The sequence below is a fragment of the Accipiter gentilis genome, chromosome 20, assembly GCF_929443795.1.
Source record: "Accipiter gentilis chromosome 20, bAccGen1.1, whole genome shotgun sequence".
Taxonomy (NCBI): domain Eukaryota; kingdom Metazoa; phylum Chordata; class Aves; order Accipitriformes; family Accipitridae; genus Astur; species Astur gentilis.
The window spans coordinates 4,656,647-4,683,521 of record NC_064899.1 but is presented as its reverse complement, the minus strand read 5'-3'; the positions used below and the strand labels follow the sequence as shown (position 1 = coordinate 4,683,521).

Below are 26,875 nucleotides of genomic sequence, written 5' to 3'. Positions count from 1 at the left end.
GTAATTTGACAGATCTTGTTATGCCTAGCAGTGGAGCACAGCGTGCAGGTTCATGAGTTAGCAGACCTGTTTGTCTATGTCCACAGTGAGCAGCACACCAGGATGTGGACTAGAGAGCTCTTGTGATTTTTTTAGGTTTTTTTTTATTATGGTTCTTTTCTTGTGCTATGATAGTATGGGCTAAGCATTTCATGCCTCTGCGTGATGCGAAACATACTCAATTAACGCTCACTGCTTTCTGGTCCTGTGTGCTTTCAGGAGAGAGGATAATGATTCTCAAAAGAGACCAGAAAAATAGGCAAGAGAGGAGAACTGCTACTAACCTTTTCCCTTGGAGACTGCCACCTCTTCTCTCATAGAAAAGAAGTATCAAGTCCTAAATTCCAAGACTATTCTTCAGAGCAGTAGACATACATGGAAGTTCAGGATTGATAGAAGACAGTGGTCACACATCTGTCAAACTTAGCCTAAGAAAGAACAGTATTTAGACATCAGAGTGAGTGCATCACATTTACAGCAGCAGTTTTTCTAGACTATTTTGTTAATGGCAGCTCCTGTAAATTCTAACTGAAAAGGTCAATTAGTTATGCTGGAGAAATATTTTTAAATAAAACTGGAATACAGGTGTGTTAATTCCAGTTATGAAATACTGGAGTAAAAATGGTTGTAAAATGAAAACACACTTCAAAAAAATTTTATGAAACTTCATTTTTGCCTCCTGCAGCTCTGCTGTGATTTGTCTTTTACTGCACAGGTAAAGTAAGCTTATGCAAGGCCTGGGGTTAGCAGGTACTGAGCATTCATAGCCTGCAGAGTGCCATGGCAGCCACAGTACCCACAAATGGATTTAGCACCAAGTAGTGTTGGTAACATCGATGACTAATTTTTTCACAGCCAACCTAAGGGCTCAGAGCATTGCATTATCATTAATGCTGGACCCCAAATCCTGCTCTTTTTCTTCCTCCAACAGGAAAACTGCCTGAATGCGGATGTGGTTGAACAGATTTATAAAAGAAACCCTATTCTCCGTTACACTCATCATCCACTGCACTCGCCGTTACTGCCACTGCCATATGGGGACATCAATCTAAACTGTAAGTTTTTCAGTCATAGAAACACTTTTCCTCATGAAAGACTAAACCAGAGGATGGGATTTTTTAGTCAATGGGCTATAGTGAAGTAACGGTAGGCAAAATACATTTTTATAATACAAATAGACAAGTTTCCCTGTTCTCTTCCAGGAGGTGGAGCATAGCAGTTTGTCTAGCATAAAGGCATGGGCTTGTGGTGCTCCTCCACGGGTCTTGCAGAAGGGAAGGTTGCTATTGCTGCTGTAATATAAGTTTGTTACCCTCAGTAACACAGCCAAGATGACCGAACCTGAAAAGCCTGGCACTGAAATAAGCAACTAAACCCAATTCATTCACTCTCCTTGAATTGTAACCTCCCTCCCAAATCATTGTTGCTTCCTACCCCATGCGGGGAGCTGCAGCAGCCACAACTTTCAATTAACAAGTGTAAGTTTCATCAGTTGTGGTGGGAAGCATTATTTATGGGAAACAACATTTGAGTGGACATGGTTTTAAGAAGTAATGGTTCATTTACTCCTGAAATAGATGTAATCATGTTTTTTAATATCCTGGGCTCAATCACTAACTTAGAAGTCTGTTTTGAATGAGTGGTTCAGAGCCATTGACGGTTGTGAATTTGGTGTCCTTAAATGGATTCACTTAGCTCAATTTGCAACTGCGTATTAAACAAGATATGATTCAGATCAGAAGTTTCATACTTGGAGGGAGGGCGGGAGGTCACAGTTGGTTAAAAGCTAAGGTATTTTAGGCAAGACTTCCTGGTAACTCAGGTGATACCCTTCTGCTTGAATGACAAGGAAAATCCTAGAAGAAACCTCTCCCTTCTCTTCCTCCTGTACTGTGGCAAGGCACAGTTCCCATCTTCCCAGCACTTAAGCTGGTTGTCCCATGCAGGAGAGCAGCATTGTTGCTCTCTGTTCCCCATGGATAGGAAGGGCTAGCTCCCTCTGAGGTAGAAGTCTTCCTATATTAAATGTAGCTCCACAGATGGACGGATGCTCAGTTACTGCCTTGACTTGCAGTTGAGTTCTAGTTGGTTTCTGTAACAGTATAATGTCAGGTTAGAAACTTCATACTCATAACATACATCTGTACTGGTTTGTGCTTTGACAGTGAGTAGGGCTAACTGATTCAGACATCAGAGCAATCTCTTCCATCTCTTGAACCCAAGAACTCCATGGTTCTTTTAAGTAGATTGTAAAAGTTCTTAGCCCATGTTGAATAACCTGTACTACAAAAACAATCACCACCTTTTCCAGCACTCAAAAAACAAGTTGCAGTGTCACGGCAATGATTTAGTTTAGTAGTATTCTTCAGGTTTAATTGAAATGCTACTGCTGTAGACAAAAATGATGCCATTTATCTTTGTCACTTTCCGTAACGCAGTCGTGCTTTGCTTTACTTACGATCTGATTAGATTCTCGCTTTCTTGTGACAGTGAAAAAGTGATAAGACACTTCAGCAGTGTGGATGCTCTGGAAGGAAGATTCTCCATCAAAAAAAACTCTGATCAAGCAAGATAGGCTTTTTAAGTTATGTTGTCAGAAAATGACAGAATGGGTTTTCACTAAATTCGGAACAAACCTCAATAGCAAATAGCTCATAAAATGAGTTCGCATCACAGATTTGAAATGGAAAAGATCCATTCTAATATCCTGCGTAGTCAGGGTCACAGAATAGCATTAAGCAATTCTTACGTTAAGCCTAAGTGCTTTCTCTTTTATATCTCAGTCTAAGCACCTTTCTCCCTATTTTTCTTTTGTAGTGCTGAAAGACAAAGGCTACACAACTCTGCAGGATGAAGCCATCAAGATATTTAATTCTTTACAGCAGCTGGAGTCTATGTCTGATCCCATCCCTATAATCCAAGGTATCCTCCAAACAGGACATGATTTACGACCTCTTCGAGATGAGCTCTACTGTCAGCTCATCAAGCAGACCAATAAAGTGCCTAACCCTGGGAGCGTGGGGAACCTGTACAGTTGGCAAATACTCACCTGCATGAGTTGTACGTTTCTGCCAAGTCGCAGCATCCTCAAGTATCTCAAGTTTCATCTCAAAAGGTGAGAAGCTTTGAACTACTAAAGCAAGAAAAGAAGTTTTTTCACTCACGCTTTTCTTCACCACAACTTGTAACACTGTTTAGATATCTTGAAGTGAGACGAAAACACATTCACTTAGTGGACTGGTTATGCCAAACAATGAATCTGAAAAGAGAATGTTGTAGGAAAAGCTTGTATGAATTGATCTAGGTGGAATTATTCTCATTTGAAGAATCAAGCAAAATCCCAAGAAATCAAATGTACAATTTGTTAATGTTGACAAAAGGGGGTGTTTGTGTAATTGTATAAAGTCACTTAAATGACTTGCAGCCCGTACCCCCCAGCCCCATTCTCAACTGTCTAAATCAACCCGTTAAAAATTCTTCATCCTGCTTACCTTAGTTTTATGAGGTACGCATCATGCACATACAAGAACATTATTATATTTGAAGATGTATTTGAGGTAAAAATGTCTGTTTGCAAATCTAATTTTAAGATATTAGTGACCATTAAAAAAAATAAATGATTGTTGACAGTTTGGCATTAACCAGAATGTGGAGTTTCTCTTGCTGTGATTCAGCAGAAGAATGCAGAGTGTGTCATTAGGAAAGTTAGTCCACAAACAACAAACCGTTCTCAGTAATTTAAAGGTCTCATCTGCACTTCTGCTAGAGCATAGATTTTTGTCAATCACTTTGCTAAATCTAATTATTTTATAAATTTTTACAAAATGCTTGTATTGAAGATGGACGTTTCAAGCAAAGTAAGATTAGTGAAAAAAATCAAATCACTTTATATAACTGTTAAAATGAAAAAATCCAACATTGATTCACTTTCTCAGTTTAACTCGGCTCATAAACTGGCCTCCTAATTAAAAAAAAATTGCAGCTGATACAACATTTGTAGGTGGTTTCAGCATTGTAGATCCATAGTCATCTTACAGCATTTCTGTAATCCTGCAGTAATCTTTTTATGCCTTGTACATCACAAATCACTGTACTTTTTCACATAAATTAAACCTTAGTAGCTCTAAGAAGCTGGTATTTTATCACTGGATATATTATAGAAACACTCTGTACTGAAAGCTACCCCAATTCAACAGTTTTCAATAATTAAGAGTTGAGTTCATTAAAGTTATTAGTGAATACTCGTAATACTAACTGCTGAACAGTAAGGTCTAGAGAGAATTTTTTAAGAAAATCAGCAGTAGCAATCAAGTATCTTAAGTGACACTACCACAAAACTGAGCAGTCAAATATGCTTTATTGCTTTTTTCTGTAGTACCTTAGTGCAGTTTAGTCTTCATCCAACAACTGTTACTGACAAAAAAGGGAGTTGATTACCAGAAGATGTTCATAGTTCTCTTGCTGTCAATTCCAAGTCATTACAAGATTCCTGTAGTTAATGCCATAAAGGTAGCTCAGTTTTTTCTTTCCATTCAGTTTGTAGAACAAAATGATGAAAGTATTCAAGTTATCCCACAGTAAATCACAAGCTAGAACACTTCCCTTGAAACTTTGAGCTTGTCAATTAAATAGCATACTGGATACAGAAGTACTGTCAGGAAAAAACAAACATTCTCAAATAAGTAAACTTTATATTTCACAGACTGGCAGCTTAAAGTAGTGATATTTGTCTCCCAGGGTTCGTGACCAGTTTCCAGGAACAGAAATGGAGAAATATGCACTTTTTACTTATGAATCTCTGAAGAAAACAAAATGCAGAGAGTTTGTGCCATCGCGGGATGAAATAGAAGCCCTGATCGGCAGGCAGGAAATGACATCCACGGTTTATTGCCATGGTGGGGGCTCCTGTAAGATTACAATCAACTCGCACACTACAGCTGGAGAGGTGAGAAGTGGTGACAGAACGGCTTTGGCACAAAACCAGTGTGCCCCTTTAGGTGCCAGTTCCAGGCAGTAGTAGTGTTAAACTTAGGAAGCACTGGGGTTTCCCTACCTGTGTCTCCTTTCAGCGGAGGGAAGGCTTATAGAGCTGTCCCTCCAACCCCCCCTCAGCGTTTTCTGAAGAAATCCCTGCTGTAAAAACTGTCTTTATTCTGCAGAGGATTACCCAACTATAGTTCCCTCTTGCAGGAAAAATCACAGGAAAGACTGAGCAATTCAGTAGAGGCATTATTGGAATAACTTCAGTAGATACTGGTGTGTATGAGAACCCAGTTGCTTCCTAAAACTAGGAGACTCTTGCTGAGTTGGTGAAATACAGGGGTTATACCTGGCCAGGTGATAGCACGTACATATTCTGAAAGAATCAGCATTATTTAGTACAAAAATTAAAGTGGAATTTGACAACAAGTAGTACAGCTGATGAGAACGTTAGCAACATTTTTTGCCTAATGTAAAACCTCGCTCTGAATTTTCTTCTAATTATTTTTCTTACTCTGTGGTGCTGGTTTTTTCATGTGCTGTTTTTCATTAGGTGGTTGAAAAGTTAATTCGTGGCTTGGCCATGGAGGATAGCAGAAATATGTTCGCTTTGTTTGAATACAATGGAACTACTGATAAAGCAATTGAAAGCAGAACCATTGTGGCTGATGTCTTGGCAAAGTTTGAAAAGTGAGTATGCCTCTCCTTCTCTCTCACCACTTTAATAAGGAGTAATTAAATAAATTTCCAGTGTCAATAATGCTGAATTTTCTCTTTCTCTTGCTTGTTTGTGATGACGCAGCTGAATTACACACATGGCCATTTCTGGAACAAAAGGATATTTTTTTTTCTCTTAAAGGGATTAATGAGCCACCTATTCACTTGTATTTGGTTTTCCACTGTCTTGAAACCAGTAGAGTAATATTTCTCCTCACTATTTCCACATTTTCTTTTCCACTACTACAAATTTTTCCATTACTAGCATTGTGGCTGCCCCGGTACTGGGAGAACTGAACTCCAGGCAGTCATTGCTATTCTGACTACCTGTTGCCTAACTTCACAGGGAAGTCACCACAGTAACAGCTCACAACATTCTTACCAGTAAAATTGAAACCACCCATAGCACTGTAGTAAGAAAATGTAATACAAACCTAAATACCTGTTTGTCATCTTTATGCTATATGCATGGCAATCAGCCTCCTTTATCCACATAATAACGGGAGGAAACAAGGAATGTCTGAAGTGTTGTGCAATTACATTTTATAACAGGACTTAATAACGTTACTTTTATCAACACCTGACTGAGCTGCAGATAAAAGCTTATTACGAGAATTTGGGTTAGGAACAGTTGACTGAGAACTGAGTCAACATTTGTAAGTCCTTGATTTTGGTGTAGGCTCTAAATAGACACACATACCCTGTCCAAATGACATCAGTCAGGTATACTGCTGAAAACTGTTAGCTCCTGTCAACAACACCAGACTGATAGCAGGTATAACAAAGCAAAATTCAGCTGATGCCTTGCTTAGATTCTTCGGGTGTCAATTTAGAAAGGAGTTTGATTTCACAGCTCTGATATCTCTCTCTCCCTCTTTACCATGCAGGCTTGCTGCCACTGCTGAAGCTGGGGAGATGCACTGGAAGTTCTACTTCAAGCTCTACTGCTTCCTGGACACACAAAACGTCCCAAAAGATAGCGTGGAATTTGCCTTTATGTTTGAGCAGGTAAAGGACAAAGGTTCTGTTTTGAGGCACTTCTAAGAGGAGGAAAAAAGCAAGAGCTCTAGGCAGCCCAGAGAGAGTTTTGATGATGCTTCTGTTCAACTAAATGCACTACTACTCAAGCATCAAATGCAAAGAAAGCAGTTCAGTGGTCAAAATAGGCTTATCCTGACATCAGTGAAGCACATATGATTTACGTAGTGTTAGGACTTTTCTTACTTCTGCATTACTTGTGAATTGCTTTACATGTAGTGGTAAAAAACTGGATAACTGGGTCTAAGCTGGACAAAAAAGGATAATACTTGCTTTTAATTTTGCTCTCATGAAACCACTTTAAGTGCCAGAAATAAAATGAAAAAGGTGTAATTGGCAAGCAAATTAATTATTAGAGACCCATGTTGGCAGCTGTACAGAACTGATAGAGCACCATAGTAAAACAAATCAGTCCAGTCTCAGCAGTAACAGCGAGACAGCTATGATGAGCAGAAATCCACTTAATGAATGTGCTGAGCTCAGAATGAGCCCATATTGCAAAACACAAGTGAAATTGATATTTAATGAAAATTGTGTCAGCAGTTGGATTTCTAGTATATGAAGTCCTGTAGTTGCTCAGAAACTCTCACTGATGGCATTTATTATTGTTGATTGACCTTCTCCTTTTCTACTATATTGCAAATGGCTAAAAATTTGTCCAGTGAACAGCTTCTTCAAGTGGGCACTAGAGACAGATAAAGATTTCTGCGTAAGGCTATTCGTAATGCCAAGACACTGATGTTCCGTTGGTAAGAAAGCCTGATGTGATCAAGAACTGACATATTTCACTTTTCATATGTATGAAGCCTTTCCCCTTCCACAGGATCAGAAACATTTTTGCTGTAGTAAAGTATTTCTTCATTGTTCACAGTTTAGTTTTTAAGGCACCATATTACATCATGAGTCTACCAAAAGTCTCCTTCCAGAGCCTACTACTGTAGCTTGATCCAGAACTGCTTATTGCCAGCTGAAGGATGCAGGCAATAGATTGCCTTGGTTGGGCTTAGAAACGTTGCATTGTGCCTGTCTGTCTGTTTTTACATATAGAGTCAGCCAGTTAACGCCTCTGCTTTGGGTAAGAAGAAAATCCATGAGAGCTCTGCATCAGATATTTTACGTTACAGTATTGGTTTAAGAGGCAGATTTAGATAGTTTTCCATAAGAAAAGCTAAAACGAGCACATTCACTGAAGCAGATTGTTTTCATGCAGCATTCTGTGCTGACTGGTGTTTAGCCAAATATTTTATGTCTTGCCAAGACCAGTAGTATTTCAGTTATAAAGCATGGCACATTCAATCCCTATGATTAATACTACAGCAATACCTTAAAGAGGTGGCTTACATTCTAACATCAGTTCTGTTCTTTTTTTCTAATTGTCTGCCACTGACTTTTTTCAGCCAATTAAGAAAGTTCCCTTTTGTCATCAGTTTTAGTTCTATAACCGCCATTATTTTAAAGTCTAAGTCCTTTAATGCATAAGGCACTGAAGAAAATCTTTTAGTTCTTGTTTCTCATTAAAATATTGTTCTTCCACAAGACAGCTCCTTCTTCTGCATGTGTCCAATCTCAGGTTAACCATCTTGCATGTTTGAAGGCACATTTTGTCTCCATCCTCTAAGCATTACACCTAAATGAACTAGCTCTTACTTAGATGTGAGTTATTTCTGTGTGTTTGCTAAACTGCTTGCAATTCCTGCATCTCCAGACATCAGGCATGTTTGTTTCCTGTACTAGTGTCATCTGAAAAAAAAAAAAACCAAACCAAAACAAAACAATCCTACCTGCTGCACATTTCCAAAGGTTTGAATGGGTGTGCAAAGAGATAGGATTTGAAAGAGTCTTCTTGGTTCAGAATCTTATCCCTGATGCTGCAGACCACTGGAACATATAAATGTTTTACTAACCTTTATCGGGGATCCATTGAAGATTTACTCTTTTCCCTCAGAGAGGTTTATTACAAAGCTGTTGTAGGGCTTTGCTTGTTTGGCTGGAAACTTAAGTTTTCACATCCAGATTATTGATAGCAGTAAGGAAAACTACATGTCCCTTTCTTCTTAATGCCCTTGAACATAGATGGCTTCCTCCCAATCAGATGTTCAGATCCTGATTTTCTCCCCTTTACATTTTGTCTTCCTTTTTAGTAATTCAGTTGCTCTTATATGTGTGAGTTCACCAAGAGCTGTACTAGTAACAATAATTCCCATGTAGCAAGTTCCTCAATTGCCTTGCAATTCTTCTGGTAAACCCTGCCTTACCCAGTTTAACAAATTTGCTAAGAGATTTACCACATTTGATTTATTTAATGGATCATTTATTTCAGATCCAGGGTTTGCCTGGCAGCAAATCTACTTCCCATTTCTCCTCAGTCCTTTCAAAGACTGGTTTGCACATTAAAAGCTACCTTTTTCCCCTCAATAGGCTCATGAAGCAGTGATTAGAGGACATTATCCTGCTCCCGAAGAAACCCTCCAGGTCCTTGCAGCTTTGCGACTTCAGTACCTTCAGGGAGATTACACCCTGCATACCACTTTACCAGAAATGGAGGAAGTCTATCCCTTGCAAAAGCTGAAGTCTCGGATTACGCAGTCTACCAAAACATTTACTGCAGCAGAGAAGGCTGAGAAGAAACGAGCCAGCTTCCTTGAAGGAACATTGCGGAGGAGTTTTCGCAGTGGCTCTGTCAGCAAACAGAAGGTTGAGGAGGATCAGATGTTAGACATGTGGGTCAAAGAGGAAATCTCAGCTTCCAGGACTAGTATTATTGACAAGTGGAAAAAACTCCAGAGGATGAACCAGGAGCAGGCTATGGCAAAGTATATGGCTTTGATTAAGGAATGGCCTGGCTATGGCTCAACACTCTTTGACGTAGAGGTAAGACCTCCCGAACACTCAAACTACAGTTTATACTGTATAGATGATGATGTCATTACAGACTAGTGAAACCATGAATACTGTATCACAGTGCTCAGACAGCTGATGTAATAAAACATTAAGATTAAGATAGTAAAAGCATACTCCCACAAGCAAGCACTTACAGCTATTTAAATCCACTAGTTAGCCATAGAATACAGAGGGGACAGAATGCTAGCCTGATGAGTTGCAAACAAGTTTGAGAAGCATAAAAGGCTATGTTCAAAGAGGGACAAGCAATATGCACTTGTTAAAAAATGGTTACAGACGAGAACATCAAGTGGTGTCTGGCTCCCACTGTTCCCTTTGCTGTTAATTTACATTTTTTTTCTCTAGTGTAAAGAAGGGGGATTCCCACAAGAGCTGTGGCTTGGAGTCAGTGCTGACGCGGTTTCTGTCTACAAGCGTGGGGAAGGCAGGCCTCTGGAGGTGTTTCAGTATGAACATATCTTGTCATTTGGTGCACCACTTGCCAACACCTATAAGATTGTGGTGGATGAGAGAGAACTGCTTTTTGAAACTAGTGAGGTAAGAGCAAGAAACAATTTTGTTATTGTGGTCTTCCTATCCTGATAGCCAGGCTGCCTAGTAATTTAATCAATTGCTGCAAATGTTACAGATTTATTCAAGATCTCTGGTAAAGCTAAAGGGAAGACGTAATGAGATGGATAGAAGTGCTGAGTATTTTTATTTGTTTAACCACAAAGGGGTTTTGTTGAAAGCTCAACAGTTTTATGTTAGCATCTAAAGACATTAATCCATTCACATACTGTTACCTTACTTAGAACTTTGCTCTTTATACTCTTTTGGCAGGTGGTTGACATTGCAAAGCTGATGAAAGCTTACATCAGTATGATCGTGAAAAAACGCTACAGCACCTCTCGATCAGTGAGTAGTCACGGAAGTCAGGGCAGCTCCAGGTGAAAACAAAACCAGTTCTACTGTGCTCTAAATAGAACATACCCTGCTTGGCCTCAGAAAGACCTGATGATACCGATCACATCTGTTGACAAGCTCACCAAGAACCAGAGTTTCCACGGAAAATACCTTCAAACATTGTTTTAAAAAGACCACAGGGTGGGGAGGGGAGAATCAGCTGAAGTAGTCACATACTAGAGCTGCTGGCTCCTTCAAAACTTTCCAAAGCATTATTATCTTCAGTTGATGTAACAAAATGCCTTAAGACTTGATACACTGCACTACAAGCAGTAATAAGTGCCTTACAATATTAAGCCCAAGTTGCATTGGCCTAAAATTGCTGATAGAAGTCAAGAGGATTTTTTCTGTCCTTTCAGAACACTGAAAACAAAGTTATATTCATCCATTCTGCACTAATCTACTGGCCTGTATACATGGGGGAAGGGGGAGGGAAGAAGAGCAAGGTATATTTTTTTGGAGAGCTGCTGGCAGCCTTCCTGATGGACGCCAACATTTTGTTTCCCCTTGCTTCCATGGATGTGCACATTGTACATGTGAATTTGAGCTGTCAGTAAAATTTGACTAATTTTATTCTGTATTTCACAAGTCTTTTGAAGCAAAGGGAATAAGTATGTGCAATGGTGTAAACAGTCTTTCTGTACATTTTAATAGTTCAGAGTTATAGTTGTTACAGTTGTATGGTTACTTTATAAGCAGTTTTATTAACAAGTAAATTCCAAACTTTTCATACATTGATTTTACTATTTCAAATATGTATTACCATATAAGTAGCAGAAGTCTACATTCTGTATCTGCTGTATTATAAAGAGAGATGTAGCTGAGAATATTTATAGACTACCCTAATATGGAAATTATCAGTTGAATACTCCATAATGTCAGCTTAAGTTTTTAATACTAAATTTTTCTCTTAAAGACATTTTTTATAATTGTGGCTGGACTCTTTAACCTGGACTGACTGCCAAAAGTCAGAGCCCTTCAGAGTTGACTAGAGAACGCAAAGTTTTACAATGCAACTGCTTTAATACAGAGTTCTCTATTTTACTAGGTTACTTGATGAAGGTTCTTGACAGTACCCTGTAAATAAATTGGGGAATATCAGCTAATAGTAGGCTGATTTTGGACTTTTATTTTTGTACAGAAATACTGTAATATAAGGCAAAACTTTGATCAAGGGTATCTTTTTGTCCACAGCAAAAAAAGAAACCTGAAATACCTTACTGTTATTAAAAACCTCAGCCTTTAAGGAATCATGCCTACATACTGGGGGGGGGGAAAAAAAAAAAAAGTCCAGCAATAAAGAAAATATGTGATGTGCTCTGTTTCCACTTCATACTGAGTTGAACTTGCAACAAAGCCCTAATTTTGTCTTCTCAGGAGGCAAGCCAGGAACACAGCATAAGCTATGTATATAGGCTTTTGCTTGGAAAGGTATGTGCGCTTTGTGTTGTGATGGGGCAGGTTTCCTTGATCTTGTCATACATGTCAGTTACACCAACAGGATAGAGGGGAAGGACTGCTGGGCAATTCCACTCCACAAGGAATGTGCAAGTAAAGCTTTTTGCTATTTGTGTGGCCCTGATGTCTTGTTTTTACTAGCCAGCCACAGCATGGTAGCACAGCATGCACTGCCCTCATAAGCATACATAGCTTTTACAGACTACAAGGCTTGCTACAAGAAATCCTCCTCCAACTGGCAAATACTTCTAGTCACTCCATCTGTGACACTGCCCCTCAGTCCCTAAAAAGCTTGCTAAATAACACTACTAATTTCATGTCCCCACCCTCCCAGCAAAGGTGAGCTTAATTTAAGGAAGACAAGAAAAATGAGCACTATAACTTCAGTATGCATAGCTGCACAAACACAGAGTATCTGAGATTAACATTTCTGATTTTTTCTATGTGCAAGTTGTTTAGAAAGAATTTAGCTTCTCTTAGGAAGACATCCTTAGAATGACACAATTTATACATCTCAGCCAGCACAGCAAGAAGGTTCAGTTTTGTTTATGTGCTGTTTGTAAACATGATGTGTCAGGGACTTCACTGAGCATCATCATCAGTTGATCAAAAAAACCCAGGAATATACAACAAGGTGCCAATCTTATTCAGGGTCACAGTCTCGAGAAACTGATGCCACTTCTCCAGTCCCAATTCACTCTACCTCCTGACTGACTTCTGGATGCTATCAACCATTAGGAGGGATGTTTGCTATCAACCATTAGGAGGGATGTTTGCTCTTAGTCAATACACAGAAGTGCCTGTCACTACCTCCAAGAGCTTCTCTTCATTCATGCCAATTCTGCCACCCTGCCATGCAAATCTTACTTCAGTTACTATTGTTGAGACAAATAAAAGATTTCATAATTGTCAATACTCACAAGAAAGAATGCATAGTTTATCAAAATAAATACTGCATAAGAGAGATACCTGGGTTTGGAAGTGGGAACAGTGTTCCTTAAACTATAAAATAGGTAAGAATTGATGGAAGAGATGATCTTTTCTTGCAAATTATTTTGCCTCAGTAAAAGCTTGTTCCAAGAATACATGAAATTTCTCACTAGAGCCAGAAATTCTCTCCTACACACTGTAGGTTGAGTGCATCAGAAGTCACACGAACTGAGAAGTTAAAGGGTCCTAGGAGACACACCATGCCTTGTCCAGTCCCTCTAGAGAGAAGGGGAATTCTGCTGTACATGTTTTCAGGATTTGAAACAATCACATATTTTCTGAGGGAGTGAAGAGCAGCAGCTCCATTGCCCATCTCCCACTGCCCATCCCTGCCCTTGGGACCAGCCCCAATCACCACACTGCTGCACTGACCCAGTCAAAAACCCTCTGGGAGCACAGGCCAGGTCCCTGTGCCCTCTGACTGCGCCTGGTCAAATGCAGCCACAGCAAGAAAAGCCCTGGGACCCCACGAGCCAGATACGCTGCGAGAGCCCAGTCTGGGCAGAAACTATGTAGTCCAGCCTAGGAATAGAGCAGCAGCTGCAATGGAAATGCTATTGTATATCATCATCTTGGCACGCCTTAAAGCTTGCCATGCCTCAGTTCCACCTATGTCCTCAGGCTTCAGTCTAGCACTTTCCCCGTGCCTTATAATAATTTGTCTGGGTGCCAGAATTCTTAATAAACTTAATTACACAAGTTATGCAGAGGAAATTGCTTCACCAAGAAAGTGTTACATCAGAAACCTAGGTTTCAAGCTCCACATTACCGAGGCATACAGCTGTAACGAGTACACACAGGTTTGCACCAGTACAAACACCTAACGCAGACATGCTACAGGACTGCAAGTCATGCTGGCATAGGTCTGTTTTACAGCAACTTGGGCAGAACAGTGGCAACTTCTTAATGCTGACAGACTATTTCCCACGCCACAGGCACTCCAGATCATTTACAGCTCTGTTCAGTAAATGCAGAAGGGTACCAACCAAATATGACAGCACTGTCTTGAACATAACTAATTCTGCATGGTGCCCAGCCCTAGAAACCCACTGCATTTCACTCCATCAGATACAGGAATACAGCTACCAGCTATGCTGTGGCACAACTGTACTTTCACACACGCAGGGCTGCAAGGTGGGCGAGAGCGCAGGCAAGGGCAGTTGAAATTGCTTCATGGGACTTTCAATCAATCTACCCCTATTTCTTTCAAACTGCTGAGTTAGTAATGCCAGTTAAACTTGCATCACAGGCAAACATCTAATAAAGTTTAATCTTGACGGAATCCACTGAGAATATCTTCCACAACACATCACAACAGACACAAAGCCTTCGGTGCAACACATCAAAACTACACCTGCTCCAACAAACAGTCACGGGCAGCAAGCAGAAGAGGGCAGCAGTGATCCAGAGAAGTGAGCTACACGGAGAGTGGTTCCATCCGCAGCATGATTGTACCTGGTCTGCAACGACCACAAGACAACAGACTGGGGTGGGAGAAGGAGAAAGGAGTCCTCTCATCATTCTTGCTGTCCACCAGATGCGTGGTTAGGACAAGCAACAGCTACTCGGGCTGCTTCTCAGCTATGCCAACACCCCCATCCATCTCTAGCTTTGGACAATCAAAAAGTGAAAAATACATTAACCATCAGGGGTCTGGAGAAAGGGAACACCAACAACAGTGAAAACTTCTAAGGCCAAAGTTGCAAGTTTCTAAGTGAACAGTCACTTTGGGGGGGGGGGAAAGGGGGAGACAGGGGACACAAACACACTGCTTGCCCACATTACCCTGTTCAGAAGGCTGTTCCTGAACTTCTCTGTAAACATTTTTCCAAAATTTCTTGTCTAAAGTTGATTCATGGCTAGATTATTTGTTCCTGTTCCAGCACAATCTCTTGATTTTAATAATTTTGCCTCCATGTACAATTCTTACCCACTCCTCCCTCCCAATACATTTTATAACTAGTAGTTGCACCATCTTCCAGCCTTCATTTTGCAAGCTACTCAAGCAAAAACTTTCTTTTAAATAAACTTCTCAAAAGCAAGTTCTACCTTCTCCCTAATCAGCCTCATAGCATCTTTCAGAACCCATTACACTTCGCATTCTTTAAAAACAAAGGAGATGGGAATGGTACAGTGTTCTGAACACCTTACTGTTGCCTTATAACAACAGTCTAAAACTTGTATCAACTAAAAGAACTTCACCTGTATACTGTAATCTCACTAGTCCTGTTCATAGTGATATCCCTTTAATTCTGCATGGGAATTCTAGACTGATAAAGATGAAAGGAGGGGACAAAGGGCCAAATTTAATCAGCTGACAAGATTTCAACTAGGTCTTGAAATCAGTTCCTAAGCATATGATTTTTCACTATATGTAGTTACATGTCATTTCTCTTACTCCTATCTGTAAGAGCATCCAGTTCTTCCTATATGATTACCCTACCTAGTTTTCTTCATACACACCAAAACACTGTTCTTACAATTGTGTCACTAATTAAAATATTTAAAAGGATCTCTACTCCATCCCTGGTAACACAATTATTAACTGTAGTGATTTGTATTAGTAAGGTCCCTTAAAGAGAAAAAATTCCCCCTTTTACCACCTTCCTACCCATCTTATTTTTGCAAGAATTCCTACATTCTGTATCTTAAAACAGAAATTTTCAAAATTTTTAGATTACTTCCTTTTTTTCACATAAGAGTTTATTTTTCTTTTGCTGCTAGTCACCCCCACATATCTCCTTGGCAGACCTGAATCATACTCCAGATATTTACCAACTGACCAACAATAAGATCACAAACATCCTCTCATTTGACTGTGTCAGAATTAAAAAAACAGTAGATGCTGATGAAATCCCATCTTCAACATCCATTTTCTCAATTATAAGGAAGGATCTTGCATGTGCTCTCGGAAATTCCATCTAAAGGGGAATGTATCTTTTTTGCATTCTGAAAGACATTTCTCTAACTTTTTTCTTACATGTCCCCTTCTGAGAAAGTATTTCCCCACCCATGCTACCACCATCAGTCTTCTAGGTACAGTACCACAATCCAGTTTTCTCTAGGTAGGCATTACCTTAGCCCCCTCCTCACTAGGAGCTTGTCAGTTCACTAAACCCAACATTACACCCAGCTGTCCTCTCCACAGATTGCCACCAAGAATTTCTACCTTTTACCCTCAACTGCAATCACCTGTTTGCCAGAGCACACCAATACATCCACTGCCCTCCTACAGCCTTAGCTGTGCAGACCATAGCTGGTAGCCCTCTCCCTGGCAGCAGCTGGGGGTGCAGTTCTGGCTACTTACACAGCAAACATACTCTCTCCATTCTCAACCACTCCCAATTTTGGGTGTCCCACACTTCTTCCCACTTTGAGAGTCTTGATGTTATGAACTACAGTTTTTAAACACAGCACAGGGTCAAATGTCAGCTCGTGACAGATCACCCACATAGCCTGCGTCTAAATATTAAGTTCATAAAGTCAATGTAATAATCAAATGCATCTAATTACTTTCCACAATATTTAAGGCATTGTATAGTTTTACCACAATACAAGCGGTTTTGCTTAGATCACTATCCCTACAAATAAGGCCATAAGACTGGTGTACAAATTTGCTGATTCCCAACAATTTTGATTCTTCCTTGCCAATGACAACTCCCACATAAGCTTACCTGTTTCATAAATTCTAAACAATTGCTATATTCAAAAATGTTGCTGGCCTGCTCTCAGGCAGAGTTGACCGAAGAGTGGAGCTAAACCTATAAAGTCGTTATTGACTCTCTGCCGCATATATTCAAACAGACAATGCTATCTAAGAGATTACAGTAATAAGGTCCAAAACTGGATCCATGAAAATCAATTAGTCTTATCGATCATGGCATGATTAAACAGACAAGAGCAGCAACATAGTTTGGTGTTGAACACCTATAAATTGTTGTATAAATATTTTATGACATTGCCGTACTATACTATTTCTGGGCTAAAAACACTTGGTTTAGGCAGTTTCTTAACTGGCCTTGACCACAACTGTTGAGCCTGTCAATACACATTTTCTTCTGCAAATCCTTTTCTCTCAGGTCCTAAGCAGTTAGATCAGAGATATTGTCCTTTCTGATTTAATGTTGATCTGTCTTTATTATCCATCTAATGCCACGCCAACAACTCAAAACATAGTCATGTATATTGTTACACTAGCTTGATTCTATAAAACCTGGATTCGGAAAAGAACAATGCTGCATTTGAGAATGGAACGTTTACTATTTTTCTTACACACGTTAACCACACAAAAAGGAATATCTGATGCAGGGGTACCAGAGCATCCTGATCATGATCTCTATTACAGAAAAACTAAAACACGATTCGTCCATGTATTACTTCATTGTTGGGTTCTACTCTTAAAGCTTTGACTTCACAGGTATTAAGCAGCAGCATAACCTAGCAGTGAGGAAAAACCCAACCCAAATACTAACATATCTGGCTAAGAAGCAGCATCAATATTTACAAAATTCTGTCACTCTTGTTAAATTTTTCATTTTGTACCTCCTGGTAGTTTGTATTGGGTTTGCGTAACAAGGTTTTGGTAGTGGGGGGGCTACAGGGGTGGCTTCTGTGAGAAGCTGCTAGAAGCTTCCCCCATGTCCAACAGAGCCAATGCCAGCCGGCTCCAAGATGGACCCGCTGCTGGCCAAGGCCAAGCCCATCAGCATCAGTGGTAATACCTCTGGGATAATATATTTAAGAAGGGGAAAAAAAAAAAAAACCAAACCCTATGCAACTGCAGCCGGAGAGAGGAGTGGGAATATGAGAGAGAAAGAGCCCTGCAGACCCCCAGGTCAGTGCAGAAGGAGGGGAGGAGATGCTCCAGGCGCCGGAGCAGAGATTCCCCTGCAGCCCGTGGTGATGAAGACCACGGTGAGGCAGGCGGTCCCCCTGCAGCCCAGGGAGGTCCACAATGGAGCAGATCTCCACCTGCAGCCCAGGGAGGACCCCACGCCAGAGCAGGGAGATGTCCAAAGGAGGCTGTGACCCCGTGGGAAGCCCACGCTGGAGCAAGCTCCTGGCAGGACCTGTGGCCCCATGGAGAGAGGAGCCCACGCTGGAGCAGGTTTGCTGGCAGGAATGTGACCCCATGGGGGACCCACACTGGAGCAGGCTCTGCCTGAAGGACTGCAGCCCCAGGAAGGGACCCACGCTGGAGCAGTTAATGGAGGATTGTCTCCTGTGGGAGGGAACCCACACTGGAGCAGTTAATGGAGGATTGTCTCCTGTGGGAGGGAACCCACACTGGAGCAGGGGAAGAGTGTGATGAGTCCTGCCCCTGAAGAGGATGAAGTGGCAGAGACAACATGTGATGAACTGACCCTAACCCTCATTCCCCATCCCCCTGCACTGCTGGGGGGGGGGGGGGGTAGGGGGGTAGATAATCAGGAGTGAAGCTGTGCCCAGGAAAAAGGGAGGGGTAGGGGGAAGGTGTTTTAAGGTTTGGTTTTATTTCTCATTACCCTACTCTGGTTTGATTGGCAATAAATTAATTTCCCTGAGTGAAGTCTGTTTTGCCCATAACAGTAATTGGTTGAGTGATCTCTCCCTGTCCTTATCTTGACCCACATGCCTTTCATTCTATTTTCTCTCCCATGTCCGGCTGAGGAGGGGAGTGATAGAGCAGCTTTAGTTAAGAGCACCTGGTGTCCAGCCAGGGTCAACCCACCACATAGTTTTAGCTTACAAGGCCAATTAGGTCCCATGAATTACAGCTGCCCAAGAGATAAACATTTCAGTGTAACATAAAAGCATTTTGAAAAGTCTGAATTGGGAAGCTTTAATGAGCATAGCATGCTAAGCAAAATTAATTTATTTTTTTCCCCTAAATATACATCTTTACACACCTGGTGCTAAAAGCACTAAGCTTTAATTTCGGCCAACCAATACTGTCTACCACAATCCAGCATAATTATGTATATGCTAAGCAGTCTCATAACCTCAGGCAACTAAGTATTTCATTTTCAGGTCACTTACAAGCTTTTGCAAGCACAGACCTCTCAAGATTTGTTTTATAAATCAACCACAGTTTTTATTTGTAAATTAAGAGTTCTCATGGGTTTTTTTCATTATTTATATTGGGAAAGTACCTGGGAAATCTGTTTGAAATTGCACCCTGCTTAGGCTTGGCACTGCACAAACACATATGAGGTCACCCCATCTGTAAAGACTTCAAACAAACAAGAGAAGACAAAGAGCAGGTCAGGAAGACACACGGAGTATTAAGTGTATTGGGAAGATACAAGCAATATTCCCCCTCTCACACAGCAGGAGCCCTGAAGAAGAATGCAGGTCTCTTCACTCTCAGCCAGTGCTCTATTTTCCAGACTAGTGTAACTTTAAAAAGCCAGCAGAGGCAGTGCAAGCACTCTAAAGAGCATCACTCTGATGGTGACAAGGTATTAGGTGTTTTTTTAAAAATTAAGTTCTCCCATAAATTGCCCTTCCTTTTTAGATAAATGAAGGAAAACACAAATTTATGAACACATAACTAAAAATAAGGAAACAATAAAAAACAACACAGACCAAACAAGGCCTTAGTGACTAAAGTTTGTTTTGTAAAATGTAATTTGGGACAAGATATACTTGGCTGGATTTGACACACAAAACTTAAAACCATGTTCATTCTGCTATCCTACATTTACTTCAAGAAGCTTAAAAAAAAAGGCAAGAAGCTAAAAAAAGCAAGAAGCAAGGCCAACAGCCGAGAGAAACAGCAGAGGGCAGCCTCTAAAATAAAGTGTCTCTGAAAGATGATTGATGTTCCCTCAGACTAACTGGCAATTATGCCACTGAATTTCCCTGCATTTCCTTTAACTACAATTAGTTAGTTAGCTGCAGCAACCCACATGGCAGTACTGAAGTCCAAAACCTAGAATATTAAACTGAATGCTGTGTTCTCAAAGCACGTGGCAGGGGATGAGAGTAGAATAGGACTGTTGCTGCCTGCCATTTTAACTGATACGCAAACTTGTATGTAAAATACTAAAAAAGATGTGTCATGGTCCTAATTGCATTTTGCATAACAGGACAACACTTAACACATTCCCACTCCATAGTTTAAGATTATGATATATTACAGTTAAATGAAAGAAATAACAATTTGGGATGTAGCTTCAACAATGCTCCACAACAGAGACAAGACCTTTTGGATACTGAAAGGTGAAGAGTGTGCACATCAAAGGAGAAAACTGTTTGCCAATTATTAATTGGAAAGTTATTCTACACTTAAACAGTAACCATAAAAAATATCAGAGTTTAGTGAAGAGACCTGTGAGAAAGTCCACAAAAGCATGCATGAAACTTCAGGCAGAAACAGGATTAATGAAAGGTGCATGGTATGTATGTCACATACAACACCAGTCTTTAAACGGTTTGAGGGATCTAGGCAGCTAAAGGCTTTTAACGTTCATTACTAAATATTATAATAAAGAATACAATCAGTGGACACCTGGAGAAATATGATCTACTGGAGAGAAGCAGCATAGGTTCTGTGAAATAAAGCTCTGAGCTAGAAATTTGCTGAAGTTCTTTGACAGACCTGGGAATGAGGGCAATCTAGTTTACCTGGATTTCCAAAAGGCTTCTGGCAAAATTCATCACCTAAGGCTTTTAAGGAAGCTGTGGAGCTACATGAGAAGGGAAGTCCTGATGTGGAGAAATAATTGGCTAGAAGATAGGGAACAGACAATAAGAGCAAGTGGGTCCATTCTCAACAAAGGAAGATGATCATCACTGAAGTTCTGCAGGGGCTCTATGTTATTCCACCCACTCAATAGTGAACAGGAAAAGTGATGAACAGCAAGCTCAAAGTTTAGTGATGACATCAAGTTATTCAGGAAAGCGAGAACAAGGGCAGACTAAAGAACTGCATGAGTTTAGGAAACTGAATAGTTGTCCAATAAAATTGTAGAATAAATTCCAAGTAGATAAAGTGAGGCAGGTGGCAGGGGCAGGGAGCCCAATCCCAGATTCAGCTGTACAAGCAGCTCTGAACTGATCATTATGACTAGGGGACAAAATTGTGAAGTTTTAATAGTTCCAGGAAAATACCAGCCCAATGTTTTGCACCAGTTAGAAAGAAGAAAAAAAAAAAAAAAAAAGGAAAGCAGACATCAGAAATTATCGCAAAAGGCATAAAGCAAACCACAGAGCATTGCTATGAAACTATTTAAATCCATGACCTGCTCCCACTTTGAACACAGCAATGATGTGCCTAGAACTGCACAAGAAGGTTTTCTTTGAACTGGAAAAGGTTCACAGAGGGGGAACAAGGATGATCAAAGTCACAGAACTGCTACAACATGAAGTATGACTAAGAGGCAGTTCTTCAGCCTCAAAGCAGAGACAAGTTAGGAAGTGCCATGGGGATGACTGGATACAGCGTCAATAATCATGCACAAACTGTGGGTCATTACTAGGACAAGGGAAGTGATTCTTCCCTCCTTCCACCATTTGTGAGACCACATATCGAATACTTTGTCCAATTTTGGGTAACCCAATACAAGACACACACCACCATACTCGAAGGAGTCCAGAGAGCCCCTGGAAGGTCAGTGGCATACAGCACATGATGTAGGAGAGGCTGAGAGAGAGCTGGGTTTGCCTGCTCTGGAGAATGGAAGGTTAATAGGGATCACCTTGCTAAGTACCTAATGTGTGGTTATAGAGCAGATAGGGCCAGAGTCCTCCCCTACCAGGTGCAGACCAAACAAATTAGAGGAAATGGGCAAAACATGCAGAACAAGAAATTTTTAATAGATAATCAGAGAATGTTCTTCACAATGAAGGTGGTCAAACATTGGAACAGGTTGCCCAGAGCGTGCTGTAGAATCTCCAGTCCTCACAGACATCCAGAACTAATCTGGGCATGACACAGAGTAACATACCATAGCCAGCTACCAAGGTTCTTTGAGTGAGTGCATATGTGGGGAGAAATGTCTTCCAGACATTCCTTCCAAACTTATTCTGTGATCCTGTCATGAAATGAAGCAGATGGAAAACAAGTTTGGTTTTTTTTTAAAAAAAAAGAAAAAACATACCATTTTGAGCTGGAATCCTCAACTGAACTCAACAAAGTTACTCTATGCTGACATCAGAATACTCAAACATGGTTCAGAAGCATTAGAATGCTTTGATAACTGTAAGCTCCTTTGATAGAACCACTTCGAAAGCTTTCTCCTCAGTTTTCATCCATCGTTTACATTGTAGTCCCTGACACCAGAACCGCAACCCCTAACCTAGTTCTGTGCATTACAGCTCACACATGCAACTGCGGACAGGGTGGTAGTCCTAGTTTTGCCTACAGCACAAACTCACAAACTGCACACAAACCTTTTAAACCCTGGCAGGCAAAACATCAAAATGCAAAAAGATCAAAGCCAGACAACATATTTAATACTATTTTTCTGAAGAGGACACCTAAACTTTCAATGGCTGGGAATGAATTATCCACCCCTTCTCTCACACTGATGTTTATACGAGAGTGTTTTCTGTAAGCTCATTCATATAAACCCAGCCCAGTAACTATCGATGGAAAAAAGGAGAGCTGGCTTCCATCAATACTTGAAGCATTTTTTCCCATTAGCTAAATTACAAAACCTATTCTGGAAGAACTTTTCACTAATATTCTGTTCATATCCTTCATGATATAGGTCAGGAAAGCAGAGGCCAGTAATCTAGAATGGATGCAAGTTTAATTGAAATTTGAAAGAGCTACCCTGCCCAATGAAACCCCACCTCATCCTCTCCTCTCAGATTCCATCCTTTTTCTGAGGAGAGGGGGCATTCTTGAACTCCTGTGACTGAAGAAGAGTACAGCATAAATGGGGGGGAGATACAATCATCCTCAAACATTTTTTTAAAAAAATGGAATATTGGTAAGGGAGGATCGCCTAAAACTTGCCACGGTTTTTATCCCTAGGGCCATAGCATTATACTGCCATTATCCTACTGTTGGTTAAAGCCAAATTTAAACATTCTAACCCCAGCGTGCTTTCTGGGGCTATCTATCCCATGGTCAATTTAAAAGTGCATAAGGAACACCTGACTTCTTTCCAGGTTTACCTAGTAACTGTTTGGAGTTAGCTAGACTTAGGTGCTGGATAGGGCAGCCCATATTACTGAAATAACTGAATGCTAGCAAGGGAAAGCAATATGCTGCTGGCTAAGCCAGGGATGGTTTTGGCAAGTTATGGACAGTGGCCACTGGAACAGCAGCTTCCTACAGCATCCTACAATGACCTGAAAAAAGAAAAGGATAAACACAGGAGAAACTCCCCCATTTGTGCTCCTCTCCCTGCCTCCTTTTCCTTGTGAGAAGACCCTATTTTTACTCCCAGGACTGGTAAGATTCCCTCCGCTGCCACTCCCCAAACCAGGGAATCGGCATCTGCAGGCATGCATTGCACGCACCCTAGAGAGGTGTCTGATGCTCAAGCCACACCAGGAGCAGTGCTCAGTAATTGTAAGCAGCTGCCTGCATGAGTACACCGCAGCTGCCTGTTTTCCAGCATGGGGAGGACACCCTGTTTTGACCAAATCTTTTTAGGGCAAAGTTTTATCTATCAGCCCAAAACTGAACCAAAACAACAAAGTGTTGCCTCGCTGCAACTACTTCCCAGAGCCCTTCTCTTCCACCTGTGTGTCTGGGGTTACTAGGGGAGCCTTTCTCTCTCCTTTTGCTCTATCAGACCCTCACAGACAACACTTAATCATTTTTTAGCTGGGCTTATTATTCAGGCAGGTCTGCCTGGCTCCAGGTTCTTACAGGTAAGAACACAGTAGTATAACAAATTAGCATGAAACTAAAACATCCTGTAGAAGAATTTTAATTTCCTTATGGAGAATAACGTTCTGTATGTTTCCTCTCAGGTACAATTCATATACTACACAGAGTACGCGGAATCAGAGAAGTAACGTTAACTCTCTCCCAAGGTCATCTGGTCAAAACACAGGGTAGATTTGCAACCCACAGTCAATGCTGCAGCTTAATTAATTTTGTGATCTTATTTTGTCTTCTTTTACCTCAGAGAAGAAGAAAAAAAGGGATGTTGACCTTTTCCCGTAAAAAAGGGCAAGCTAACAGGGGGTACTCAATTAAGCTGGAAACAGATGTTAACTCCCAATCCAAAATTCTTCCTCTATTTTTGTTACGTCGCTCTTGCAATAAAAATGACTTAATTTTATGCAGTTTACGCTGCAAGACCTGTTCTTTGATTCCAATTTTTGGCCGTCCCTGTTCAGCAACAGATGCTCGAGTGACGTTTACTCCCCAGGCACGCTCTCCAGAATTCAGCTCGCCAGTAATCACGCTAGCCATTACGCACGCCGCCACCTCAAAGGCAGCGTCAAGCTTCCACCTTGAGCCTGGCCAGGTACTTAGTCGATTATTTCGATATTATTTCACAGACGACAGGACAGCACGGCAGAGGTTTTGAGGTGCGTTTCTGGGATACTCACGATGCAGGTGGAAGCCACTGAACTCCCGCAGCCTCCCTCAGGGTCTCAGGAGGGATTCCCAGCAGCGTGGCCACAACCGTTTAGGTCCTTTTTTTAAAAAAAAAAAAAAAAAAAAAATTACCATTTTGCTCGGCTGTGGGATATGAGGGAAGAGGAGATGAAGGGGGTTGGGGAGAGGCGGAGGCAGCCGGTAACGGCCGCCGGCACGCGCGCCCGCCCAACCGTCACCACACAACCACCCCTCCCCCCCCCCCCCGCTCCCTTTCCCCGCCCACGAGGCACCGCCCCCCCCCCCCCCCGGCACCTGCCAGGCGCACGCGCAACCCCTCGTGACACCTGCCCGGAGGGCGGGTCCCCTGTCCCGTTCCCCTCCCCTCCCTCCCGCCGTGGCTGGTGCGCGGTGACGTCACCGGCGCCGGTGGGGAACGAACGGCCGCGCTCCTGGGCCCCGCCCCTGTCGCTGCCCGTCCCGGGCCGCGCCCCTGCCCCGCCTCCCGCCCGGCCCAGCCCAGCCCAGCCCGGCCCGGCCCGGCCCGGCCCCGCGGCAGCCCGGCGGCCGCCACCGAGCCATGGCGAGCGCGGCGCCCCTCCAGCCCCGCGACCCGGACCCGGAGGCGGAGGAGGCGGGCGGGGAGCGTGGCGGCGGGCGGCAGAGCCCGGAGGCCGTCGAAGAGCGGGGCGCGGCGGGGGATGCGGAGCCGGCGGAGGTGTCGGGCGGGGCCGGGGCGGCGGCGGCGGCGCTGCTGGGGGAGACGGGGCTGACGGTGGGCTGCTGCATCGCGGCGGCGCTGAGCTGGGAGCGGCCCCTCCGCAGCCTGGGCGGCTTCGTCTGCGCCAACCTGCTCTTCTGGTGAGCGAGCCGGGACGGGGACGGGGACGGGGCCGCCTCCCCGGGGGAGGAGAGCCCCTGCCCGGGCCGCCGACCCCCACACACCCCTCTCTCCTCCCCTCACTCCGTCCCCCGGGAGGAGCGTTAGCCCTGCTCCCCCCCACCCCCCCCCCACCCCCGACCCGCGCCCTGGCCGCCCTTTGAGGGGAGCCGACCCGCTCCCCCTGCCCTTCGCCGGGGAAGGTCCGGCATTTCTCCTCCCGCTGTGGCGAGGGCAGGGCCCTGAGGTAGCGAGCGTCCGCCTCACCGGCTTCTGTCACCCTCCGTGTCGGCCTTCGGCCCCCCCTCTTGCATCCAGGAGCCTCAGGTCGAAGCTGACCCGGGCGGCTGCCCCACGCCCGGCCCAGAAGTTGGGTTTCTCTCAGCTGAGGTGAGCGACCGAGGCCCTGCGGTTTGGGTGCAGAGCGTTGAACCCTCGTGAAATTAGGCCTCGAGCCCGTCGTTAGTGCTGCGCTGCTGCCGTGGCCCGCGAGTTCGGGGTTCGTTTGGGCTCCGCGTGCTTTTCCGAGTGGGTGGCCTAGTTAGCGGAGGCTTCGTGGAGCGGGGACGGCAGGAGCGTTACTGCAGTGCACCGCTCCTCTCTTTCGACTAAGCTGTTTCTGGTCGGGTACGGTTTTGTCGAATAAACCCCAGAAATTAGCCTACGGAGGTGCTCGTTGTTGTGTTTGTAACAACTCTTCTGTTTATTTCTGTAGGAAAAAAAACTCGTCTTCCGCTGTGAAACTTCTTCAGGACTTTCCCCTGATCTTAGGTTTTGGCGATGCCTGCGTCTTTTTGTTTTCTGATCCCAAATGTTGCTGCGTGCCTGCTCGCTCATGTAGCGCGATTTATGAATTGGGGCTCTGTCTAATAATGCTCTAAGACTGAATTGTGTTTCCTTTCCTGTGGCGAGAAATGCCTCCTTTCCTCTTAAGTGAATGAGAGGCAAACAAGCAAAGAGGTGTATTAATTGCAAACTCCACTTAGTTCTCTATAACCCTAACAGCGTGATTTTTAAACGTGAGATCCAAGTCGTGGAAGGAGAACTTTTTGAAGCTTTGTGTTGCACGAGAAAATCTCTCTGTGCAAATATTTTCAAAATCATTTTATCTTCTTTAATCCCAGGAGCAGTAAGTGTGATGTCTAATTTAGGTTGACTTTTATTGTCCATCTTGCTCTTAGGTATCCATGGTAAATCCTTTCATTGAGAAGGTTACATGGTTTTGCTCTCATGTTCTGCATACCTCAGAGATCATCTGTTCTTTTCAGCGATTTGGAAGACTCATAATGTTTCTTTGTGACACGGCCCTGATAAAATTTTCAGGGACAGGGTCTAATATTACATTGCTGTGTCTCAAGGAGTAGTAGCTGCTGGGCAACCTGTTTGCTGTTCTTTTGTCCGACTTTGTTCATAAGCAAGGTATATAGCACATGCAT

At 42.6% G+C, this 26,875-nt stretch overlaps 2 protein-coding genes and 1 long non-coding RNA gene across 4 annotated transcripts in view; 2 read left to right on the top strand and 1 right to left on the bottom strand.

Annotated features, from left to right (window-relative positions):
- MYO10 (myosin X) overlaps positions 1–11,889 on the top strand; it is a 166,592-nt gene extending 154,703 nt beyond the window's left edge. For both annotated transcript variants that reach the window (XM_049824196.1, XM_049824195.1), the window contains 8 exons: positions 971–1,094; positions 2,857–3,154; positions 4,777–4,984; positions 5,573–5,709; positions 6,624–6,744; positions 9,193–9,645; positions 10,021–10,212; positions 10,498–11,889. In XM_049824196.1, coding sequence (XP_049680153.1) covers positions 971–1,094; positions 2,857–3,154; positions 4,777–4,984; positions 5,573–5,709; positions 6,624–6,744; positions 9,193–9,645; positions 10,021–10,212; positions 10,498–10,608 — 1,644 coding nt within the window. In that variant the 3' untranslated portion in view covers positions 10,609–11,889. The remainder of the gene's footprint in view (positions 1–970; positions 1,095–2,856; positions 3,155–4,776; positions 4,985–5,572; positions 5,710–6,623; positions 6,745–9,192; positions 9,646–10,020; positions 10,213–10,497) is intronic.
- LOC126048785 (uncharacterized) lies at positions 315–4,726 on the bottom strand. The gene is made up of 3 exons (XR_007508979.1): positions 4,418–4,726; positions 3,089–3,298; positions 315–467 (listed from the first exon to the last, which is right to left on the bottom strand). It is a non-coding gene; the product is annotated as an uncharacterized LOC126048785 (long non-coding RNA).
- Positions 11,890–25,114: 13,225 nt separating the features above from the next.
- The window catches only part of RETREG1 (reticulophagy regulator 1), a 69,963-nt gene continuing 68,202 nt past the window's right edge, over positions 25,115–26,875 (top strand). The window contains exon 1 of the mRNA XM_049824197.1: positions 25,115–25,420. Within this exon, the coding sequence (XP_049680154.1) occupies positions 25,140–25,420 (281 nt within the window). The 5' untranslated portion in view covers positions 25,115–25,139. The remainder of the gene's footprint in view (positions 25,421–26,875) is intronic.